The following is a 24994-nucleotide window of genomic DNA, read 5'->3' on the forward strand; positions in this document are numbered from 1 at the left end:
TGATATCTATGGTGAATAGAGTCCAGGAGCAGTTGTATAATAAGTACATGTAAGGCCTAAGTTTAAGAATTGCAATTAGGAGTATTTTACATTTAATTTATAATCTTAGTAGAGGAAAAGTTCTGATGTGATTTTAAAAACAGAATCCCTTCTCGCCTTACTTACTTGGTACTTTAACCATTACAAATTTATTCAGGAAAACTAAAATTATTTAAAGAAGAGACATCTAGTTCTAGAGTAATCTGGCACATTCATATGTGAAAAAAATTAGAAATCACTTGATACATCTACAATACACAAATACACGTATAAACATTGTATTTTAATAATACTCTTTGTCACTTCAATTTAAATCATTCCATTATGAAAATTTCTTAATTGAAGGGAGACTATTTCTTCAAAACTCTAAATTAAACAGAGCTTTATCAATTAAGTTTACAGCAATATAGCCTTTAGAAATACATATTTCTTCATTTTATAATAATACTTCCCCTTTAAAAATTTGCCACGGTTTGTCACAGATTTAAAATACAAGGCACCTAATGCTATAAAAGAATAATACAGTAAATGTAGTGTAAGTGAACCAGATATTTTCTCAAATACTTATTCTTTTTAAAGTCCCATGAAATTTACACAAACATGCTTGTTGCATAAATTAAACATTTTTTGTGTAGTTAATTTGCAATATTCTACAAAACCCAAAAATATAATCCACACTCATTACAGGTAGCTTATTTTAGCATTTTACCTGTCCGAAATACTGGTCTATGAACACTTAAGTGATTTCTTGAAAACATTTTCATAATATATTCCAGCATTTAACATGTGAAAATAAAGTCCCAGAACATTAGGATTTATTCCTTGATTAGTTCAAATGATTTCAACAGCTGAATTCCTTGAGATGTGTAAGGCAGGTTGGTCCTTTGGATGGACTGTAGACTGAAACTTCCTATAACTGTAGTGATATGTACACAGCTACATAGCAAAGTGCTTCATTATGAAAATGAAGAAAACAGGTATGAGAAAAATATATTTTAGAGTTTCAAAGAACTGAAACTGTTATTTTTCAGACTAGGCACTGAAACATTTTTTCTACAAAAACTTGCCAGAGATTGTCTCTTCGCTGTATAGTTCCATTATCAAGCTAAAAACAGAAACCACAGAAATGTGATTAGATTATAATTTCACAGTTTTAGTTTTCTATAGTTTACATTTTAAAAAGCAAATTATCTTAAGATTGAAATACCTATTTTCACTGTATACATACTTAATAACTGGATACTCAAATTTGGAGTACTAAGAACTTATGAATGTGACTTCTATAGCAATGTCAAAAGCTGACATCAACACTAAAGACTGTGTATTAGCAGTTAGTTGTACTCCTGGTATATTCCACCATTACTCCTGCAAAGACAAAGACACCTGCCCAGTCTATTCTACTCTATTGCAATCCATCCTCTCTAGTCTTCACTCTCTTCTTTACACAGCTCTCACTTCTAAAAATACTGAAACCTTGCTGGATATGGGTAGGTTTAAGTGTGAGTATGAGAACAATGCACAGCATACCCAAGAAAAATAATGCATAAATTACAGCATTAAAAAGCTTTCAAGAATACAAAGTCCTCACTTAATGTCATAGGTTCTAGGAAACTGATTTAGGTCCCCGAATAACATTTTTTCGTTCAGTGTTGTTATGTTATAATGTTGATGCAAAAAAAAAAAGGTTGCTGTAATTTTGTGTAAAGTCACAGTTTATAAGAACCTACTGATGATGTTAAGTGAGGACTTACTGTAATTGTGTTTACGTTTTTTTAAATTTAAAGATGGCACACATAAACATATATTTAGTTCCACTTGTTCTCCAAAACCTCACTAAAAAGGAAACAAAGCGTTAAAAAAATATATTTTTTAACAGAAATAAGGTCTCACTATGTTGCCCAGGCTAGTCTCAAACTCCTGAGCTCAAGTGATCCTCCCTCCTTGGCCTCCCAAAATGCTAGGATTACAGGCATGAGTTACTATGCCCAGCCTGGAATTTTTTTCTTAAAAGGAATAAACCACATGGACAAAAAGAAAAGTAGAGAGATGAGAAAATAACAGCCAACTCTTGGTTAGCAATGGAAAAACAGGACCAGATATCTCTGTAAGGAGGGGTGAAGAAACAACTAAAAACAAGAAGACTGGTATAATGTCTATAGAAAAAGCAGACAGACACTCAGATGCCCTCTCTTACTTTTCACAGTTGGCCAAGTGCCTTTTCTCTATCCCAGGAGAAGACTTTAAGGTTTACTCTCCAAAAAGGGTAGTAACAGAGAATCTCTGGATAAGGGAAATACCAGGACAAATCCTACATAGCTCAGTTATAAGTAACAATTTTTTAGTGACAACAATATAAACACTGACTACAGATCTATCCAAAATTATGCAATAACTATACAGGGATGATGAGGAGGCCGAACTGATATGGAGACAGGAGGCATATGAGGTGGGAGCAGAGGAGGAGTAAATTTGAAAATAATCTGTCCTCATTGATCTTAGTGGGAAAGTCAGCTGAAGATGCCTAAAACCGAGAACTCATGAAACACAAGTCATAAGCGTGATACTTAGGGAGACAAGAAGGAAAATACCAAAAGAATCAGCTAAGAGTTTAATTTCCTCAGAGTGGGAAGAAAATGAAAGCAGGATGAGCAGGGCAGGGAAGGGCAGGGGTAACTGCCTTGTACAAAAAGTCTTGGAGAACTAGAGCTCAAACCTTATGCAGGTATAAACTATATTTAAAAACAGCACACTAAAGAAAAACAGAAAACCAGGACCATTAGCTGTAGGTTAGAAGCAAGTTTACCATGAGGATAACGAAACTTAATCTTCAAGCCTAATATAAGTGTTAACAACTGACAGGAGTTGTACAATGTTCTAGATAGGGAGGGAAAACTCAGTAGCAATCAAGAAACATTTCAATATAAATTGCCTAAAGATGTCTTAGAAAAACTAGAAAAATTCTAGTAGTTTATTGTGATCTTTCATTCTAAATAATCACTTTTGTACCTGCAAAATCTGTATGTTACATTTAATTCAAGCTTTCATTCAGCAAAATATTAAATGTCATGTACTCTATCATCGAAGACATATAAAAGACACTATTTCTTAAAATGTAAAAAATGGAAAAATATTCCAGAAGCATTGTTAAATGACAAAGCAATGTCAGAGAATGAGGATAAACACTGTGCCAGTTATGTAAAACACACACATAAAGACTAGTATTTTCCAACCAGTATATTGTACCCCAGGATATTACATTTTTCTTTTATCATCAGAGAAAAAATATTTTTCTAAAGCATATTATTAAATAAAATGACCCTTAGCATGAATAAAAATGAGTTAAAACTTTCTGATCATTTGAGTCAGGCACTATTATACATACTTTATATTTACCAAGTATTTACTATTTTAACACCCTCATAAGGGAGGTTCTACTGTAATCCCATTTCACAAATAAGAGAGCCGGAGCATCAAGAGATTAAGAACCTTGCATAGGGCCACACAGCTAGTATGTGGAGAAGACGGAACTGGAGTCCAGGCTTTAGCCCCTTTAGCCTCTAAGGCTGTATTGCCTCTCAAACAACTAATTATAGAAAATCAACCCTTTGAATATGACACAGATAAGAACCTTATTCAATACTAAACCCAGCTCACATACAAACCTGGGCTACAGACAACAAACAGCTAACTAGCTCCATCCTCCTGAGAAACACTGTGCATAGAGATGAGACTCTCACACTGTTCGCTGTCTTCTGGAACTCTTAAGAAAAAAAAAAAGCAATAATTAAGGAAAGCTTTAGAGCTGAAAAGGAACCTCAAACCTTATTTATTCCATTGGCTGAAGCTATGTGGACAGGATGCAAGTCAGTGGCAGAACCAACACTAGGATAAAATTTCCCAAGAACTTGTCCGAAGTTAGCGTTTTTTGTTTTTGTTTTTTAAATAAGAGATAGGGTCTCACTTTTTGTTTTTTAAATAAGAGACAGGGTATCACTTTGTCACCCAGGCTAAAGTGTAGTGGTGCTATTATAGTTCACTGCAGCTTTGAATTCCTGGGCTCAAGTGATCCTCCTACCTCAGCCTCCCAAGTAGCTTGGGACTACAGGTATATGCCATCGTGTCTGGGTAATTTTTTTTTAAATTTTCTTAGAGACAGGGTCTTGATATGTTGCCCAGGCTCGTCTTGAGCTCCAGAGTCACTGGAACCAAGTTCTTTTTATAGCGAAATGTAAAAAGCTTTCATTCTTAAAAAGAAAGAAATTGGAAAGAAAAACTGAGGAAATACTATTCTATCATGAATTATGTTCAAACCAATAAAAGTTTTCTATATTTAAGTTTGCTACGGCAAAACAGTAAACCTTTTGGTATTACCTGTGAATCATATTTTTTTAAAAAAAAATGTAGATACTAGGCAGGCAAATCACTTGTGGTCGGGAATTCAAGGCCAGCCTGGCCAACACGGTGAAACCTGCCTCTATTAAAAATACAAAAATTAGCTGGGCATGGTGGTGCACGCCTGTAATCCCAGCTACTCAGGAGGCTGAGGCAGGAGAATCACTTGAACCCAGGAGGCAGAGGTTGCAGTGAGCTGAGATCATGCCATTGCACTCCAGGCTGGGCTACAGAGCAAGACTCTGTCAAGAAAGAGAAAAAAAGAAGAAAGAGAAGAAAGAGAAGAAAGAAAGAGGGAAAGAAAAGGAAAGAAAAAGAGAGAGAAAGAAAAAGAAAGAAAGAAAGAAAGAAGAAAGAAAGAAAGAAAGAGAAATAATCTTATTACCCAAAAGATCTAAACAAATTATTTTCATCTGCCGTAACATATAAGTTATCATCTTTCAATAATTCCTCACAAAATCTCTAAAAGCTAGGCCAGCATGATGCAATTCTCAGTTATCTAGCAAACACTATTTTTAAAAATGTGTATTGGGACTAAATGTACCTCTGAATTCGATGTTTTCTGCATATAAAAGCAAATATTCTTCTGATTCCCAACATCACAGGATCCCAATTATTATAATGGCATAGGAGAGTTACAATAAAAAATGAAAAAAATACAGGGATAGCTCCTGCAAAAAATAACCAAGAAAACTGCACCTAAAAATAAAAGATAGAGGAAAAAACACACCCACAATTATCATTAAGGCAATTTTCCCCTTCAGTGTAAGTTTTCTATTTGTGAAAACTAGCAGGAATAAGAACAATGGGAAGACAAAATTAAACACTGACAATGTATTAAGTGTATTATTATTAAATAAGAATTCAAGACTTCAACTTACTATTCCATGTACCTAAATTACCAACAACAATAGTTCTTGCTTGGAAAATAGGCTAAAGGAGAGCCAAGAAAGCATACTTTCCATTTATAGGCATTGTACACTTAGAGTAGAGATATACAGTATGAAACTTTGCTCCTGCACACCATGTTGCTCATTTCTTCTTCACTGTTTGCTGCCTAGTCTCAAGTGGGTCTCTCTCCCTCAGTTTCTGAAGTCATCTTCAAAAAATGTATATTTTCGTAAGAAGTTACAGTTGTAGTATGCTGTGTATGCTACAGTCCTTACGACAGTACCAAAAACAAATTAAGTGCAAATTTGACACTCAAAACTCGCTTATCTAGTAATAAATGAAAAAAGCTCAAAATGAAATAATGACCAAATAAAATAAAGAAAAAAAAATAGAAATATTTTTACTAAGGAATGTTAGCCAGAGAAGACAAGCAACAAGACAAGCCTCATCAGTGATGTCAACAAGTCTGATCCTCCAATCCATCATTTATCAGGCTTGTCAAGAAAATAAAAAATATCTGTAAGTAGGGTGGAGGTATTAAAATCAAAAAGAAAAAAATAAGAAAAACAAATATATAAATAAAAAGAAAATAAAAATAATGAGATGCCATCCAAAACAAAACTCATTCTTCCCTTTCACTGGTTCACTTTTACCATCTAGACTCAGCTAAAGATCAGAAACGATTGTCAAAGAAGCCTACACTGATCAACCACTGAGACTTAAGTGTAACACACAGGAGGTTTGCTTTAAAAATAATGATGAAAATAGTAACTTCTATCTATAAAATAGGGAAGGAAAACTGTGTTTGCCCTCTTTGAGAATTAGAAAAAAAAAAAAAAAGGGCATGGACTCATAGGTAAGACTCCCTCTGGTGGAAAACATATACTATTCCATTTCATAGCACCATTAGTCAGAGTAAACGAGTTTTGCGAGCATAATGTCTTTTATGAGGGAACTCACAATGCATAACACAAGAATAATAACTGACAATTTTTAACATGCATGCCCTATTTCTATGGTATTCATATACAATGACTGAGTCAGCCTAAGAACACCCCGGAAAGAATAGTCATTAAACTGAAAAGCCTTCATTTAGTTATGAAATTACCAATATATTTTAACATATTCCTGGAATATTTGCCAGAATGACTAATAATCAGGAAAAACCATGCTGCATTTAAATTATCCAAGATCAGAAAAGGTATTAAGAAGTTATAAATAATGCGATTAAAAATGTAGATATAGTTGATAGAATTATTTCATGAATATTCAACTAAAAACCTTATTTCATAACTGAATCAAAGCAAACTTAATAAAGATAGATAAAGCCCTAGAAGACTTTAGAAGGCAAGTTCACTTTCCACAATGTAGCTGTTTATATGTTGTCTCATAATAAAAAACTTCTAATTTGATTTCCAACAAGCTAAGACAAAAGAAATGAAGCCATTTATTACAACAAAGAAAATTACCTATGTAAACAAAAATTTTTTTTCTAATTCCTAAATATATCTGAATATCAAATAGAATATGATCAAGGATGCTTTCTATTATATAAAATGATTATAAATAGATTTAAATAACCAATTTGTTTCAAGCACAATGTTAATAAATGCTAACATTTCAGAAGCTATATATAAATACAGTTAGCTAATTAAACCTAAAAACCCTAGAAAAGTAGATTTCTCTTATCATGTTTGTGTTACAGTTCTGGACACACACTGCTGCTTTTTCCAGATGGAATCTCCCTAACCTCAATCCTGACACCAACACACAGCCTGCTCCTTTAACTGACTGCCCAGTTCTAGATATGAAGACAATCAAGAACACCAAATCTTTTCTTGATTGTCTTCATATCCAGAACTGGGCAATCAGTTAAAGTTTGGTTATGTTTTTATAATTAATTGCATGTGCATACATTTCCCCGTTTTGTCTTTACCCTAAAATACTTTATTAAACAAATTGTAACCATTATTGTTTGTAATGATAATTATGAAATGACTAATCATTTAACACAATTAGGTCCCCTGTGACTATTTTCTTAAAAATTTCTGAACATTAAGCTGCAATTTTTTTCAATCTACGAAAGCTTTTGTTTTTAAAATATCAGTACAATAAAGATGATTTACACAGTAGTCTACCAAAATCCTCTAACAAGTAGCACCTTCCCAGTTTCACAACCAGTTTGGTTCATATTCAGGATTATGACCTGAAGATGAAGAAGGGCCTAGATATTACTTAAATCTATAAAAGAATGATGTGTAATAATGTGCAATGTTAGTGTTATATAGAATATCCACATTCTTTGAAAATGCAAGTTATGTAAGATAATTAATTCTCAATTAAGGAAAGAATCTCAGTTCTTTAACCATGACAAATAAGAATTTACTGACCATAAAACAAAGTTAAATATCAGTAAAGAATTATTTTATAAATAAAGAGGATATACAGCACTAAGCATATTTTGCTTTTATCTTTTTTTTTTTTTTTTTTGAGATGGAGTCTTGTTCTGTTGCCCAGGCTGGAGCGCAGTGGCATGATCTTGGCTCACTGCAACCTCCGCCTCCCGGGTTCAAGTGATTCTCCTGCCTCAGCCTCCCAAGTAGCTGGGATTACAGGTGCCTGCCATCACACCCAGCTAATTTTTGTATTGTTAGTAGAGACGGTGTTTCACCATGCTGGCCAGGCTGGTCTCGAACTCCTAACATCAAGTGATCTGCCTGCCTCGGCCTCCCAAGTGCTGGGATTACAGGCGTGAGCCACTGTGCCTGGCTAAGACCTAGAGAAAAATAGGTTTAAAATTTTGATTATTGCTTGTACACATTATAAGCCTTTGGGCCTTGAAGTATTTCCCTCTTCAAATTATATTAGACTAAAACACACATACACACACACACACACACACACACTTCTGTGACTTAGTAGTTGCAGTTAAAAGTTAAATGCCTACATATACTGAACTGTGTGATAAATGGCTATGCTCCATCTTTCAGTGCTGGGCAACAGCATACCTCTGTTCTTCCTGCTACACTCAGGAGCACTGAATAAACTCTTCCCTTCTAGGCTGCTGGCAGCAACATCCCAGATTCTCTTTTCTGTGGTGTTAGCATTACCAATATTTATCACGAGAATCCCCACATCCATACTAGGCCTTCAGAGAAAAGGGATGGGATACCCACTCTGCTGAGTCCAGAGAGAGATGGCTAACTTTTACTGCAAATAGCATGATTCCTGTGCTGCTCATTCAGCACAGTGTGAAGGAGCCTGTGACAGGGTTTATCGCAGAAACTAAAATGCTTGTATGATAAAATGTGACTTACCAAAGAACATCTGGAACAGAATCAGCTCAAAAACTGGAGAACTACATATGAAGATGATGCCCTTAACTTAGAAATTTAGGGAAAAAATGGAAAAGCTAAAAATGGAAATTATCTATTTCTTCGGTACTTTCTATATTTCTATGTAGTAAAGCACCTTGGGAGAGAAAGCATCAAGTATTATTTATGTTTGTATCCTTATAATTTAATCACATCTCAACTTTCATTAGGTTTGTTTTAATAACACACCTAAAATATCTATGAATAATAAATAGTTTCCTTACCTTTTGCATACACATGTCAGCTATTATGGACAGAGGTATTGTAAGGCTTAGTGCAAGTGTGCCTATCAATGATGAGGTAAGAAAGCAGCCCCTAAAAAAAAGATAATATACATTTCTATATTTAAAAAATTAAACAACCAAAGAAAAACACTGAACAAAGACTTTCTATCCTATAATATAGGCCTGTGAGATCAGGAGCAAAGATAAGAGGCTAGGATGGATTGAAACATAAAATATAATAAAGTTATTAAGATGATTCTCAAAGTTTTTCTTCAAATATTAAAAATACAAATATATAAGTATAAAAAGCTCAAAATATTTTATGCTATTTTCAAGATCTGTTTGCAGATATTATTCAACTTTGGGTGTATAGCTTATATTTCATTAATTTTTTTAAAAAACTGTTGAACAGTTATTACAGTTTTGTGATGATTTGTAGATAACAAAGAAAACAGCATTATTAACATTGCAGGACAATACTTCACACATAGACTTTAAGGAAGTGATAAGCCAACATGTGATTCTGTCACCAGGCAAAAATATCTCACCTTCATGAACACTAAAATCATGTGTTACTCTTTTGATTTGGCTTGGCATAAAAAAAGAAAGACTTGAATATTCTTAAAAAATATTTTCTTGTTGTTTTCCATTTTTCTAACAATTGTCCTAACCAAAAGCTAAGTAAGCTCTTTATTTTCACCTTGAATTATCAATGTGGGTATGAAATTTTGAAATATCTATCTGCATACAATTTTGTTGAATTGAAAGAAAATATTACACCCAATGGAGACAGATGAGCCATTTATAAAGACTGATAATTTGGGCATATAAGGAGAAAATGAATTATAAGCCAAGATAAAACCATAATGTATATCGTTAGGACTACAGATCCATGGAAGTTATAGGCAAGTAAAATCTAGCTCAGTATATGTCAGAATTAATAATGCTGTCCTGCAATAAAAGGGGCTATCTCTCAATAAAGTGTCACTAGAAGTAATGAACAGAGGCTGAACAACGAGTCCTTATTGATGAGGTAAAGGAAACAAGTACTTGTGGTTCCCACTACTTAGCTGCTCTTTGAAAAGAGCATTCGGGGTCAAATACAGCATATGTTCTTGGATGTTTATCATGCAGAGTACTATAATAAAAAACCTGGGAGGTAGAATTATAAAGCCTGTTTGACTTAATCCAGCTGTTAAGGTGGATCCAATTTAGCTAAAGGCTAAAGCCTTTTGTCATCTGTTAATAGTTAAGGTTAAAAAAATCGAGTATCTAAAATGTACATAACTAAAGATGAAAAAATTAATGAGCAAATGGATTATGATTTTAAAGAATTTTAGATCAGCAAAGGAGTTTAGATAAGAACATAAATTACTACAATACAAAGTAAATCTTTAAGTATTACACAAAAGAGAGTGATATGGGGGATACCAAGAAAATAGGTATTTCTTAACTGGGCAGGGAGACACAGCACTATAGGCAGAGCATTAAGGAAGACTCCACAAAAAAGTCTATTTCTGTTGCAGTCTTTTGCAAGGGAAAACTAGTTAACAGTTTCAATGGGTGTGTAATAAAATTCATTTTATTCACTTATGTTTTATTCATTCTATTCATTTCAAATTTCTATTAAATAAAAATAGGACTAAGTATAAAGCTCTGTTATTTGAAAGGTCTCTCAAACTCCATACATGATACTGTCTTCAAACTATTTTAAGTTTATTATCGCATATCAGTATATTGGATATACAGCATATCAAAGTATGTTATCATCTCAAATCAATCACAGTTTAAGGTTTACATATCTGGCTCACCCATATGAAAGGTCCTGAAAATAAATAAAACAAAAACACCTATGAACAAGCAAACAGATATTCCAAAGCCTCTTAAATAAGCACCATCTCCTGGATTCTCAACTAGAACTCATGCACTCATACTTGGCATACATACCTCATATGCTTGGATATCCATTAGATAATGACTACTTTCATTTGCATAATACTCCACTTTCTAAAACATTTTTACAGATTTACACCATTCATATTCATTCTTTCATTCAACAAGTATTTATTGAGCTCCTTCTGTGGACAAGGTACTACTCTAGAATGGGCACACAGAAGTTAAAAAACAAAGTCCCTGCTCTAGTGGAGTTAAAGTATTCAGTTGTATGTGTGTTGCAGAATGGGGTGCACAGGAAGGGCCACCAGCAAACAACAAATATAAGCACTTAAAATATCCAAAAATTAATCAACTGATAATAATTGGAGAATAAACAGTACATACCACAACCACAGGAACTCTGAGAGTACTGTTCCAATAAGGCCATTAATGATAATGCACATTAATACTACTTTATTGGGAAACTCGAAGTCCTCAAATCCAGTATAATGAAGTAAAAAGAAACCTGGCCATAAGAGCAGCAGATTAAACAAACCTACAAAACCTGAACATGTATAAAAGAGACAAGAGTTAAAATTGATTTATTTCTATTTTCCAAGCTTATTAACTCTAAAATCAAAATTAGATTTTCCACAAAAGCACTCTGGGAGGTTTCCTTAGCTAAAACTTCTGTTGGTTTGTTTTTAAGTCAGTCCTGTGAATAGCTCAACACCATTAAAAAAAAACTGTCTGAAGCAACTGGTGATCACTCAGTTCAACTATCCACATTGTATGGGAGCAACTACTATGGAATAAACCACTTAGGACAACTCAACAAGAAGGGTTGTTAACCTTAGCTACTGAAAATATAGTGCCCTAGAACTTAAAAGAAATAACTGGTATGTATGTGTTTGTGTACTCAGCCTAAATTAATTTTGAGGAATTAGATGGTTTGCTCTCTGATTCAATTATTTATGTCCAAAACACTTGTGCTTTGCGAGCAATAATGGAAGAAGGTTCCAAAGGAGATAAAACTCTTGGTTGCTGCATTCCCAGACCTCTAACTAGTTAGTGAGAAAGTATGTACACACAAAGAGCTATTCAACGTATGAGCAAAGTACCACTGACTAGTTATTAAGGAAAGCCATCCCACATAGTGGTTAAGTGTGTGCTCGGCAGTCTGACTGCCTGGGTCCAATCCCAGCTCTATATATCACTCAATAGTAGTGCAAGCCTTATACCTCTTTAAGCCTCAGTTTTCCAATCTATAAGCATAAAATAACATTTAATAATATTTAATTAGGTTTCTGGGAAGATTAAACAAAACACATAAAATATAGCATAGTATCTGGCACATGGTAAGCACGTAATAAAAGTTAGCTAATATTATTATAGAAATTAAGTTTATATATGACTATATACATGTAAAAGTAAAGAATATAAAGAAAAAAGATTACAATTCTATAATAAATTTTGTTGTACTTCCTATACAGTTTATGTCACAAATTTGCTATATGATTTATGTAACTATACAGCTTTCTTAAAAGAAAATTAAATTACAGTAGATATATAATTGATACTTACTATGTCACCTAAATAATAAACCAGTCATTAGGATGCCTAGTTAAATCTTAACAGGGCAGGAGCACCCACTCTCTGTCTGATGCTAAAGACTCACAGCCACCCCACTTCTGTGAAGGGGGGCAAATAAGTCTGCCTTTTCCAGCAAGTTCCCACCCTCCACTCCACCCCATCTTCTGCAGCTCATGACTAACTGATGGAGGCTTTACGAGGCCAGCCATCACGACTCAAGGCCTAGACATATTAGCTGCTCTCCCTCTGCTCCCCGCCTCAGTACCTGCAATGAATTGGGCCAAACCTCAGTTATACTTGTGCGCCACACGGTTCTTTCCCCTTCTCTATCTTGCTTCCTTCACTGCAAGTTTTTCCTTCAGTGAACTCCCCACAAAAAATCACCCACACAAATTCCCCATCTCATATCCTGTTTTAGGGAGCCCAACTATTATGGTTTGGCTCTGTGTCCCCACCCAAATCTCATCTTGACTTGTAATCCCCACGTGTCAGGGAGGGACCTGGTGGGAAGTGACTGGATCATGGGGGTGGTTTCCCCCATGCTGTTCCCATCATAGTGAGTTCTTACAAGATTTGATGGTTTTAAAGTGTTTGGCAGTTCCCTCTTCTCAAGTTCTCTCTCTCTTGCCAGTGTGTAAAACATGCCTTGCTTCCCCTTCACCTTACGTCATGATTGTAAGTTTCCTGAGGCCTCCCCAGCCATGCAGAACTGTGAGTCAATTAAACCTCTTTTGTTTATAAATTACCCAGTCTCAGGTAGTTCTTTATAGCAGTGTGAAAACAGACTAATACACCAACTTACATCTATTGATTAAAAAACAACAACAAAAGAACACATATACAGCAAGGACACATGACCTAAAATGCTTAAATAACATTACAAAGTTGTTTTAATGAAACACCAAAATGTGGCATTACCAAGATCTAAATCTATTTTCTAGTCCCTGAAGTGCTGAGTCTATGAAATCCCACATAAATTAACATCCTTTGACCTAGAGACAAAAGTCCCAATGACCCCACCTATTCCCTCGACTGCCCAGAATCTGGTGCCACATGCCTTTCTGTTCTTCTTCCACAAAGCGAAGTTCCAGCACAATCATTCAGATCTACTCACTGCTCCCTGTTAAGCCTCTGCTCACACTCCCTTGCCTGAAGAGCCCCCAACATCCCAATCCTAACTTCTCCAAATCCTGTCTATTCTAAAGCCCAGGGCAGATCAATATTGCTTTACATATCACATCACATATGAACAGGACCAACACAAGCCACATGTCTATATGCACTCTCCCTAATATGAGTAAATTAAGCAATTTTTCTTGCAAGTTGTCAATGTATAAATTTTTAAAAAGTACCACTGACCCAGCCACCTACCTATAACACTAAAAAAAACTAGCATTTTATTCCATTCCAAATAAAATTTTCTATGACTCTCAAATAAAGTATCATTAAAATTATCTTTTCTTTTTTAAGAGACAGCATCTTACTCTGTTACCCAGGCTAGAGTGCAGAGACACAATCATAGCTCACTGCAGACTCGAACTCCTGGACTCAAGTGATTCTCCTGCCTCAGCCTCTCATGCAGCTGGGATTACAAACACATGTAACCAAACCTGGCTATTATGCTATATTTCTTGAATTCTATATTTAAAAAGAATTTAAGCAATCATTCAGCCTCATGGCTTTTCAAACATTTTATTTTTGTTAGTCTTTAGGTACAAGTATTTAATCTATTTTTAGTTTTAAAATAGTTTCAAAATAGTCTTTTTTAAAAAAAAATTAAATAGAAATGCAGTCTCCCTATGTTGCCCAGGCTGATCTTGAATCCCTGGCTTCAAGCAGTCCTCCTGCCTCAGCCTCTCAAAGTGCTGGGATCACAGGCGTGAGCCACAATGCCCAGCCATAAGAAAAATCTTTACTATAAATTAAATTCTAATGCAAAATGCTCAACAAAGTAGAGCTGTTCCACAGGTGAAGCAGCAAAGGAGTCCAAGAACTAGACCCCTGCATGCAACTGTATTTCCTTCCAACCATCCCAGAAGCCTACCTATTCCCTAAATCACAGTTTAGAGGCCATTCATCTAGTCCAATTTCCTCATATTTCAGATGCCTATGAGATAAATAAAGTTACAACAGCTGGATTCCAGGTCTCCTGACTCCTTGTAAGCTGCACTTTGAACTCTTATCACGGAGCTTCTTTATCTATTTATATTCAGATATCTTTTGAAAGATTATCTTGTCAATGTGTTCTTCGTCTGCAGTCCTACAGATATCGCAAGTTCTTTCCTGAACTGATGTCAGGCAAAGGAAAATTTATAAACCATATCCAGAAACTATAATTGGGTAATTTGAGAATGAATCTATGTTATAAAAGTGTCTGTGTCTTTAAGATAAAATGCAAATAGAAAGCATTTAAATGGCCCACAATTTTTAATGTACATAAGTACATAGACTGCGACAGCATTAAACATATAATTCGGGGGCAGTCTCCCCAGTCCTTTGCTAACTATTCAAAAATGGCAAAATGTAAAATACAGCAGGTAAACTCTCACATGCTTATAAGAGCATAAATCTGTCCTATCAGTGAGATAAATATCTGACTTGCAGTCTGAAGACATCAATTTGAAAAAAGTGTTAGGAGTTTCTTTCTGTCTCACACTGAGGAGATGGGCACTCCCTCATAGGTGCACAACTATGCAGGATAAAGTAAGGAAAACATTGGGACTGGCCTTCATAATCTTTAAATGGTTTTAAAGAATCATACGGAAGAAAAAAAAAGGCTTCCCTATTCCCTCCAAAAAACAAAAGCAAAACCCTGTGTTAATCATTTAGAGTAAATAGCCTCCCAAGTTACATATATTCTTACCAAAGAACATTGGAATATCCAACTTGTCTTCTCTATCTACTTTTCTCTTAATCATAACAATATAGACAGCATAGAGCATGGCTCCAGCAAGAGACCAAATGGAACCTGTAAAAATGGACGTGATTTAAAGCAATCACTCATTAGCTCATTCAATATACGCTTAAAATCCAATAATGTGTCAGATAATATTGCAAGAATATACAAAAGTGAAAAGATATATAATGATATAAATCACCTTTATATTGATATAAAGATATATAATGAAAAGGTATAGCCTACCCCATCCAAGTCTTCTAGGAGTACAGGAAGGAGTTTAATGTGTTAACAAATAAATGCAAAAGCATTCACCTCAATGATCCGACCAAAACCTATACATATTATAATAATACAACTCCAAAGTAACACTTTGTTTTTAATTTAGAAATGCATGTTTCTTATTTTACCCTACATAAACAATCTTGACACCTGGCATTTTCCAACTTAACAAATGTTTTTTTCCATCACTAAGCTGTTGCTTGTATTGTCTTCCTTACCCCCATATACCATTCTTAATATGTATTGCACTACCACTCCCATCTTAAAGGCTCTGTTAAAGTTCCATTTCTTCCACAAAGCATCCTCTTTCTAATCGGCTGTATTTCTGTCCTGTCTTCTGTTTTAGACAATACTTACTATTGTCAAGTATGGTATTAGTTTAATCCCTAGTAGCTTCATTTTATAAATCTCATATTGTTCCAAATCAAGAACTCCTTGAAAACTGCAAACACATAATTTATACTTTTTAATGTTCCGAAATAGCTAACATAATACAGATCTCACAGTACATGAATAATAAATACTGATTCTCTTTATTAACTCTCAAAAACATTTAAACTTTTCCAAACAGCTAAATAATGTTCTGCCAAGTGGTCATATTCAATACTTTAATCAATTATTCAAAAGACGAATGTTTCATTACATTTTTTTATTATTTTCAAACTTTTTTTAAAGCTAAGGAAAAGCCTGTCAACAAAATCTTGCATACACATGCACATACCAAATACATACATTGTTTTATATACACAAAGCTGCTCTGGGTGAGAAAGAGGTGAGGAGGTTCAAAGCACAGCTCACTGGGTAGTAGCTAGGAATAATTCAGAAAGCATTGTTCTATTCAATAAACCTCAAAAATCTAAAGAAGTATTCAAAGAGAAATAATTAATCTAGGTTTATTTTTTATTATGAGGTCTCACTATGCTGCCCAGGCTGGTATTGAACTCCTGGCCTCAAGCGATCCTCCCACCTTGGCCTCCCAAAGCACTGGGATAACAGGCATGAGTCACCATGCTCAGCCCAGCTAGGTTCTGATTACTTTTGTTTTTGTTAAGTCTAAGCAATGGATCAAAATCTAAGTGTTCACCATAGCAGTAACTATGAATCAAGAATCAAGAGTAAATGACAATATTCGTGGGTGAAGATATGACAGCAACAGGAAATTTGTATAGCCTCAAAGTATCCCCCACAAGATGCTTATTACTTACAGTGGGAAATATTAGTAACTTTACACTGGAGTAGGGTGGTTAATTTTAACCACCTTAAAATTAACATTACCAGCAACAGGACAAATCAATATCATGTGCCTTTTGGTAGAATGCACTGATCAGGAAACAATATCACTTCCATTATATTCTTACCAAAAATGCACAACCTCAATTTAACCAAAGAAAATGTCAGACAAATGCAAATTGAGGAACATTCTACAAACCAACTAGGTGGTACCCTACAAAAGTGTCAAGGTCATAAAAGACAAGAAGACTGAGGAACACTTCTGCATTTAAAGGAAACTAAGGAAACATGACAATTAAATGCAATAAATGATCCTGGATAAGAAAAAGAACATTAGTGGAAAAAATGGCAAAATTTGAAAAGGCTTTATAGATAACAGTATCATAATCAACGTTAATTTCTGATTTTTATAACTGTATAATATTTATGTAAGTTGTTAACATTTGAAAAATCTGGGTGAAGGCTATGAGAATTCACTAAACTATTTACACATTTTTTTATGTTATTTCCAAAGGAAAAGTTCAAAAAAAAAACACCCTGCTAGTGCCTACCCTTCGTACGTTCATCTGTGCACATGAGCACGCACATGTAACTTTCTTGTTTACTCTAACAGAGAGAATCCAGTGTCAAGTACTTACCTATTGTATCTCTTCCAGCAGATTTTTCACACCCTGACAGGTTTACCAGTACAACACCTCCAATGCTATGAGAATAACAGTCATTAATGATGGCTAAAGAATTCTGAAAAGGCTAATCATAAAGATAAAAATTATTTATAAGTGATCAAGACTGATCTCAACTTTGGGTAAAACTATCAAATAATTTAGCAATTTCAATAATAATATCTAACAATATCAATATAATATAGTGTTATATTTGTATTAACTCATTTAATCCTCACAAAATGTACAATATTATACCTTATAAGGAAGTCTTATTACTGCCATTCCCATTTTACATGTGAAAGCTAATACACAAAGAGGTAAGGTAACTTGACCAAGATCACATAGCCGAGACTGAAATACAGGCAGTTTTACTCCAGAGTCCAGTGCTTTTATGTGCTATGCTATCCACTGTCTTTCAGTTAAGAATGAATTAACCAACTTGTCATCCCTTTCCAATCTTTCTTTTGGATTATACAAATATATCAAACCCATATAAATCCACCAATGGTACTACTCTTGCTTATTGGTAAAATCGAAATTAACAGTAAAACCATCCCTACGTGCTTAAACAATTTCACTAATCTCATGATTTTAGTGGATAAAAATAAGACTGAATTAAGGATGTAGAGATATCAGAGGTCATTCATAAACTCAATTGTTATTTTCTGGGCATCTAATATGGGCAAAGCACTGGGTTACAGAAGTGAACAATACAGATGTGGTTCCTGTCCTCAGGGAACTCTTTACATTGTCTATTTCTATGAATCTTATAAATTGTAACACGTTTTCAAGTAGATGAGATATTGCTAATTAAAAAAAAAATTAGCCTAATTCTCTCACCCTGATGAGAAAGACCAGTGTGGCAGTGGGAGAGGAAGATGAAAGAAAATATGTATTCCCTTATGGAAAGATGTCATCAGAACTCAAGTGTAGTCCTTACACTAAATATGCAAACCCTTCAATTAAATCATCACAATTTTCTGTAATAATCACTGTTCATATTCAGATTCAGCTATTATTTATTGAGTATCCACAATATATTAGAAACCAGGGATTTTGTTTCCATTTAAATGATGAAGATTATGATAATGGCTAAACATAGTGAGCACCTCCTGTTGTGTATCAGACATTGTTCCAAGCACTTTAGAACTTCTACTCATTTAATCCTCATAATAATCCTATGAGAGAAATCCTATTATTGTCCCCAATATACAGATGAGAAAATTGGCACAGAAATGTAAGGAACTTGTTCAAGATCTCAAAACTAGTAATGATGGAGATGGGATTGGATTCCAAGTTGTTTGGCTTGAGGCCACACTCTTGTCTCTCAATTGATGAAATGAGATTTCTTTGCTTAGATTCCCTTCAAGATTGTTGCTATGTAAAATTCTTTTTATAGCCTCAGAAATTGAATCTCTTAGTAAAATGCCAATTCAAAACAAAATATTAAACAATGTTTAATACATAATTCTTAAGAACATATACTTATGCAAAAAATTTCTAAGTAACACTTTTTTTTAAAGGTACAGATAGTAAATATTTTAGGCTTCTGGGCCACATGGTATTGCAATTCAGCTCTGCCTCTGTAGTGCTAAAATGGCCATAGACAATTTGCAAATAGATGAGAGTGGCTGTGTTCTAATACAATCTGATTTACAAAACCAGCAGCTGACCCAGCATAGTTTGCCAACCTCTGTTCGTCTACCTACTTTAATGAGAAGAAGTAATGTACTCTGTCAAAATACTTACAAGTTCAATATTTTATATCCATTTCCTTCTTTATCAAGTCTTTATTAAGATACCACGAAGAAAAGTTATAAATTAGCACATATTTTAAATAAAGTTAAATAAAACCTCATTTACTTCTCCAATACAAACATATTTCCCTAATGCAAAAATTTGCTCGGCTTAAAACATTAGTAAACCATGTAAAAGAATAAATCCCTAGTGGCCATAAAGTCTAAATGATAAATTAGTTGGATCAACCAGCTGCCCATTGGAGCAACCGTGGTTAATTTACCCTTATAACTAAAAAAGAAAAACATTTAATATTAAGAGCTACCAGTCTTCTATGATTGCCCAATACCAGACACTTCATAGCTATTACCACTAAACTTTAAAACAAGGCTGCAAGGTAAAATAGATAATATCATTTTCTCAACTAGGAAACCCTTTCAGAGTTTAAGGAAACTGCCCCAGGGCAAACAGCAGAGCTCTTATTCAATCTCAGCTTTGATAACCAAGAAACACTACTCTCCATCAAATCATCCTGCTACCTTCTCTGATTTTGTTTCATAAAATAAGTTTTATTAAACCAACACATCTTTTTTCAATACTGTCTATGGGCAAAGCCCTATGCTAGGTCTTTGATGACACAAATATAAAACAAGGCTATGGCCTTCAAGGGTTTACAAACCAGTAGGGAACACAAGACAAACATACACAAAGTTAAATTAAAATATTTAAGTATAGTTATCAGCAACACTCATATTATGCAGCAGTGCAAAACTGCCAAATGAATTATACAGAAAATAACTGAAACATCACCTGAGGCTTAGACAATTAGAGAAAACTGAATGTTAGCTTTCTAAGAGAAGTAGAAAAAGGAGAAATAAAAATCAAAACAAAGAGGGGAAATTGCCTTAAGAAAAAGAAATAGAAACTTGGGAGATTATGAGGATTAAGCTGCCACATTAAGTGTGAACGTCAGTCCAATACTTGATGAGTCTGCAGACACATGAATGGGAACCAAAGCAGCCTTGGGGTTTTCCCTCTGGTTACCCTACCCAGGAAGGTTTAGAAACCTAGTGCAGGATGTGACAGGGCTAAGTAGCATCATGTCCACTTAAAGCCTTCTTTTATCCACATCTTTCTTTGCTCTTACAATACAAACTACCCTGGTGCCACTATCAGAAATTGTAATATTGTATTTTTAAGCAGAGTAAACTAGCTATCACACTATATGCTTACCTTAAAATTACAGCTAATAGTTTAGAAAGGGTAAATCTATCTCCACTGTTACTTGGAAATACTGCAGCAAGGATTAGGGTAAAAAGTCCTGTGAGGAGAAAAGAATTTAAAAATGGTACATGAGTTTAAATACTGTCAACATTTTTACTACCAACTTCATTGTTTAAATAAGCAAATTATATACCTACCTTTCAAATTATTTTTGTCACTCTTAACTAAGAAAATGACTGCAGTTAAGTAATGACTAGACTGAAATGTTTAAAGTTCATGCATAAAATAGCCTCCAAACTAAACCATGTTCATTTCAACAGTACAGATCAAGTACAGTCCTATTTATTTTAAACTAATAGGAAACTTAAATCTTATTCAGAGTAACATGCTGACTTCATCATAATCAAGCCTGTGTCCCTAAAGTTATTTTTATAGCTTTAAAAATACTTTTGTCTTCCAGATTTGAAAGGTGATTCAATCTTAAAAATAAAACACCTATCATAGGGCAAATTATAGTTCTGAAATAAGCAATTACATTTTAGCCAAAGGGTCTAGAAAAAGATCTCTGGAAAGGATGTGTGAAGGGAAAGGCAACTACAATACAAAAGGCCAGCCTATAAAACTGTAATATGTTGTTATATAAAAAATATTGTAAAGTATTTGAAGGAACATAAATAGCACAGGCTAAGGCATGAAACTACAGTCATGCTTAACAGGGATAAATACAGAGAAAATGTGTGTCGTTAGGCAATGTCATCCTTGTGCCACCATCATAGAGCATACTCACACAAACCTAAATGGTATAGCCTACTACACAGCTAGGCTATATGCTATAAGCCTATTGCTTGTAGGCTACCAACTTGTATGGCATGCTACTGTATTGAATACTGTAGGCAACTGTAACACAATGGTAAGTATTTGTGTATCCAAACATATTTAAACATAGAAAAGGTACAGTAAAAATACAGTATTATAATCTTATGGGACCACCATCGTATATGCAGTCTGTTGTAGACTGAAACATCATATGCAGCACCTGACTGTATACAGATTAAAAGGCAGTTATAATAGACTAATGTATATTAGAACTAATGTAAGAAGCTATAACAAGATTAAAATGTTGTACATGTACACATATATATACCAGAAATACATACACTGATTTATAATGCAGATTTTTAAAGACAAATTTCTTACCGGAAGTTGAAGATAAAATATTAACTATAGCAACTTGTGTGTCTGAAAGTGCTTCTTGATAAGACAAATTTGCCAAAAACCACTAAAGAAAAAGAAAACCAAAGTGAACCCTAATGAAAGACATGTTTACATCTGTCATTACAATTCAGAATTCCCTTTTTTGTTCTCCTCCTAAATACCGTTCTCACAAGATGTTTTAAAAGCTGCTTTGTATTGAAAAAATCACAGGCTCCCAAAAAAGACAAACATTTATAATCAGACCTAAGACCATGCTACCCAATTGCCCTTAAAATTTAACAATAGTTGGTTAACAATTAGCATTCAGGTTTTTTTTTTATGAGTAAAATCAAGTATCAAATCAATTTAAAAATTTGCTTTATCTAGGCTGCGTGTAGTGGCTCATGCCTGTAATCCCAGTACTTTGGGAGGCTGAGGTGGGTGGATTGCTTGAGCCCAGAAAGACCAGCCTGGGCAACACAGTGAAACCCCATTTCTACAAAAAAAAATACAAAAATTAGCCAGGCATGGTAGTGCACACCTGTAATCCCAGCTACTCAGGAGGCTGAGGTGGGAGGATTACTAGAGCCTGGGAGGTTGAGGCTGCAGTGAGGCATAACTGCCTCACTGCACTTCAGCCTAGGTGACAGAGAGACCATTTCTCAAAAAAAAAAAATTGCTTTATCTAAGTACTGCTGACACTCTGTTAAGTTTATCGAAATCATATTTAAATTTGAGAAAATTCTCCAACATTAGAATATATACAGATGAATACAGCATAATGAGAAATCTATTAAACCAGATGATGTGCATGGATATGGATGGACCTAGCTAGCTAGCTGGATTGAAAAATAAAAGGCTATATTCACTTTGGAAATTTAGAAATGTCCTATGAAAATGATAATTTATTGATTAATTGTGATTGCTTTTCTGAATCTCAGTTTGGAGACACAACCCAAAGAGTTCTCATAACTTTGGATACAGTGAAGGAAGTTTTCCAGCTATCAGGACTTTTTTAAAAAAATTATTTCTTCTCTTCCACTTATCTAGGTTAGGATGGAGAATAAGAAATAATACTTTTTTTGATGAAGGTTGGCAGGATGTGTGTGTGTCCAAAGTTCAGTAATTTTCACTGATAATTCATCCATTTTTTTGTGGATAACACTTTTTTACTATCTGAAACAATGCTACTATGACTATCTTAATTCTAGTACACACCTGCCACCTGGTGCATAAGTACATGAGTGTCACCAAAGCATATACTAAGAGGTAGATTGCTGGGTCAAGCAAACTAAACTAATGGCTGGTTTTTGGTGTCTCTGTTACTTACACTGGTTGACTCGAAGAGTTATTCCACCAAATGATTTATCTCTATTAAGAGAAGGACATCTCTCGATCTCTCTCAGAGCTTGTGGCTGAGTAGTTTTACACTAGTATTTACATTGCAAAGAAGTAGTAGAGACACATGATTGTAGAGCACTACCAGAACGCAGCAGATGGCTGAGAGCCTAGTAGTCTCCATTCAGTCCATACTGTACTCAAGGCTGAAGCCAGAATGAAACTGTGGCAACGTGGTTCTGATTCCATCTGCAATCCTTTGATTTCCTAGATAATTTCACATGCCTATCTAGATAGGTCTCGAACTCCTGACCTCAGGTAGTCGACCCACCTCAGCCTCCCACAGTGCTGAGATTACAGGCATGAGCCACCACGACCTGCTAGGAGTTCACGCTTTAGTTGGGGAAAATATACAATAAGCAAGCCAATTTTTAAAAAGAGAACTGCAATTAGAGTTAAATGCTACAAAGACAATCTCACAGGAAGATGGGATGTAGAATGATAAGGCTCTCAGAATAGTAAGAGAAACTATTGCTTCTTACGATGTTTGTCTTTCTTTGTATCAGTGCTCAGCTGAGTCTGCAGTGCTTCAGAGGCAGCTTTCATTTTATAAAAATCTATGATTTCTCCTTCCAGTTGTTTTTCTCTTCCTCGAACTTCCTTATCTCCTCCTGTTGAATCATTTTAAGATGCTCGAATTTGTCCTGCAGCTGTGAAACCAATGTGCAGTTGTGACACCAAAGCAGTGTGGCTGAACACCCAAAAGAATATGCTTTTTTCTGATTATCAAACAAACCCAAATCATCACAGTAGAGCACGATCTTAATAACAATCTCAAAAACTCAGGAGTAAACACTCAGATATGGAATTTTTCTTTTCTTCTTTTTTCCTTTTATAAGATGGAGTCTCACTCTGTTGCCCAGGCTGGAGTGCACTGGTGCGATCTCAGCTCACTGCAACCTCCATCTCCCAGTTCAAGTGATTCTCCTGCCTCAGCCTCTTGAGTAGCTGGGACTACAGGCATGCACCACCACTACAGGCGTGTGCCACCACACCTGGCTAATTTTTGTATTTTTAGTAGAGATGGGGTTTTGCCATGTTGGCCAGGCTGGTCTCGAACTCCTGACCTCAGGTGATCCTCCCGCTTTGGCCTCCCAAAGACTTTTTTTTTTTTTAAATATAGAGACAAGTTCTCAGTACATTGCCCAGGCTGGTCTCAAACTCCTAAGCTCAAGTGATCCTCCCACCTCAGCTTCCCAAAGTGCTGGGACTGACTGGATGCAGTGGCTCATGCTTGTAAACTCAGCACTTTGGGAGGCCAAGGTGGGAGGATCTCTTGAGCCCAGGAGTTCAAGACCAGACTGGGTGATATAACACAATAGTAAACTTCAACAGGAGAGAGAATCTGTAAACTTGAATATAGATCTTCTGAAATTATCCAGTCAGAGGACAAAGAAAAAAAGAATAAAAAAGAGAAAAGAAGGCTGGGTGTGGTGGCTCAAGCCTGTAATCCCAACACTTTGGGAGGCTGAGGCAGGCAGATTAAGAGGTCAGGAGTTCAAGACCAGCCTGTCCAACATGACAAAGCCCCATCTCTACTAAAAATACAAAAATTAGCCAGGTGTGGTGGCACACACCTGTAGTCCCAGCTACTTGGGAGGCTGAGGCAGGAGAATCACTTGAACCCAGGAGGCGGAGGTTGGAGTGCAATGTGAGCCGAGACCACACATTACACTCCAGCCTGGGTGACAGAGCATGACTCTGTCTCAAAAAAAAAAAAAAGAAAAAAAAGAGACAGAGAAAAGAAAGCCAACAAGACACCATTAGGCAAACCATTGTCAGGTTATGGGAGTTTGAGAAGGAAAGTAGAGAAAGGAGAAGAAAGCTTATTTAAAGAATGGCTGAAAACTGCCTAAATCATGGGAAAGATTTACACATCTAAATCCATGAAGCTTAAAGATTCCTAAAGAGGTTCAAACCAAATAGATACTCACCAAGTCACAATATAATCAAATAGTCAAAAGTTAAAGAAACTTTGCA

At 35.1% G+C, this 24994-nt stretch overlaps 1 protein-coding gene across 1 annotated transcript; it reads right to left on the reverse strand.

Annotated features, from left to right (window-relative positions):
• Nucleotides 1-301: 301 nt before the first annotated feature.
• On the reverse strand, nt 302-20924 carry LOC129524036 (solute carrier family 35 member F5-like). The gene is made up of 9 exons (XM_063700899.1): nt 20870-20924; nt 20432-20519; nt 17435-17499; nt 15252-15356; nt 11201-11360; nt 8921-9011; nt 4976-5130; nt 3702-3799; nt 302-1144 (listed from the first exon to the last, which is right to left on the reverse strand). The coding sequence occupies exons 1-8, from the start codon at nt 20922-20924 to the stop codon at nt 3724-3726; spliced, it is 795 nt and encodes a 264-aa protein (XP_063556969.1). The 3' UTR covers nt 302-1144; nt 3702-3723.
• Between the last annotated feature and the right edge of the window lie 4070 nt (nt 20925-24994).

This window comes from Gorilla gorilla, chromosome 19, assembly GCF_029281585.2.
Source record: "Gorilla gorilla gorilla isolate KB3781 chromosome 19, NHGRI_mGorGor1-v2.1_pri, whole genome shotgun sequence".
Lineage (NCBI taxonomy): Eukaryota > Metazoa > Chordata > Mammalia > Primates > Hominidae > Gorilla > Gorilla gorilla.

Bases quoted from the DNA above. Each gene is read 5' to 3' on its own strand.
- LOC129524036 (XM_063700899.1), bottom strand. From the start codon at position 20,924: ATGATAGGTGTTTTATTTTTAAGATTGAATCACCTTTCAAATCTGGAA. The intron at 20,520-20,869 runs GTATTTTTAAAG...TTCTCCTCACAG, and splicing joins TTCAAATCTGGAAGACAAAA to GACTTTTTACCCTAATCCTT. The intron at 5,131-8,920 runs GTAAGGAAACTA...TTTTATTTTTAG, and splicing joins CTGACATGTGTATGCAAAAG to GTGCAGTTTTCTTGGTTATT.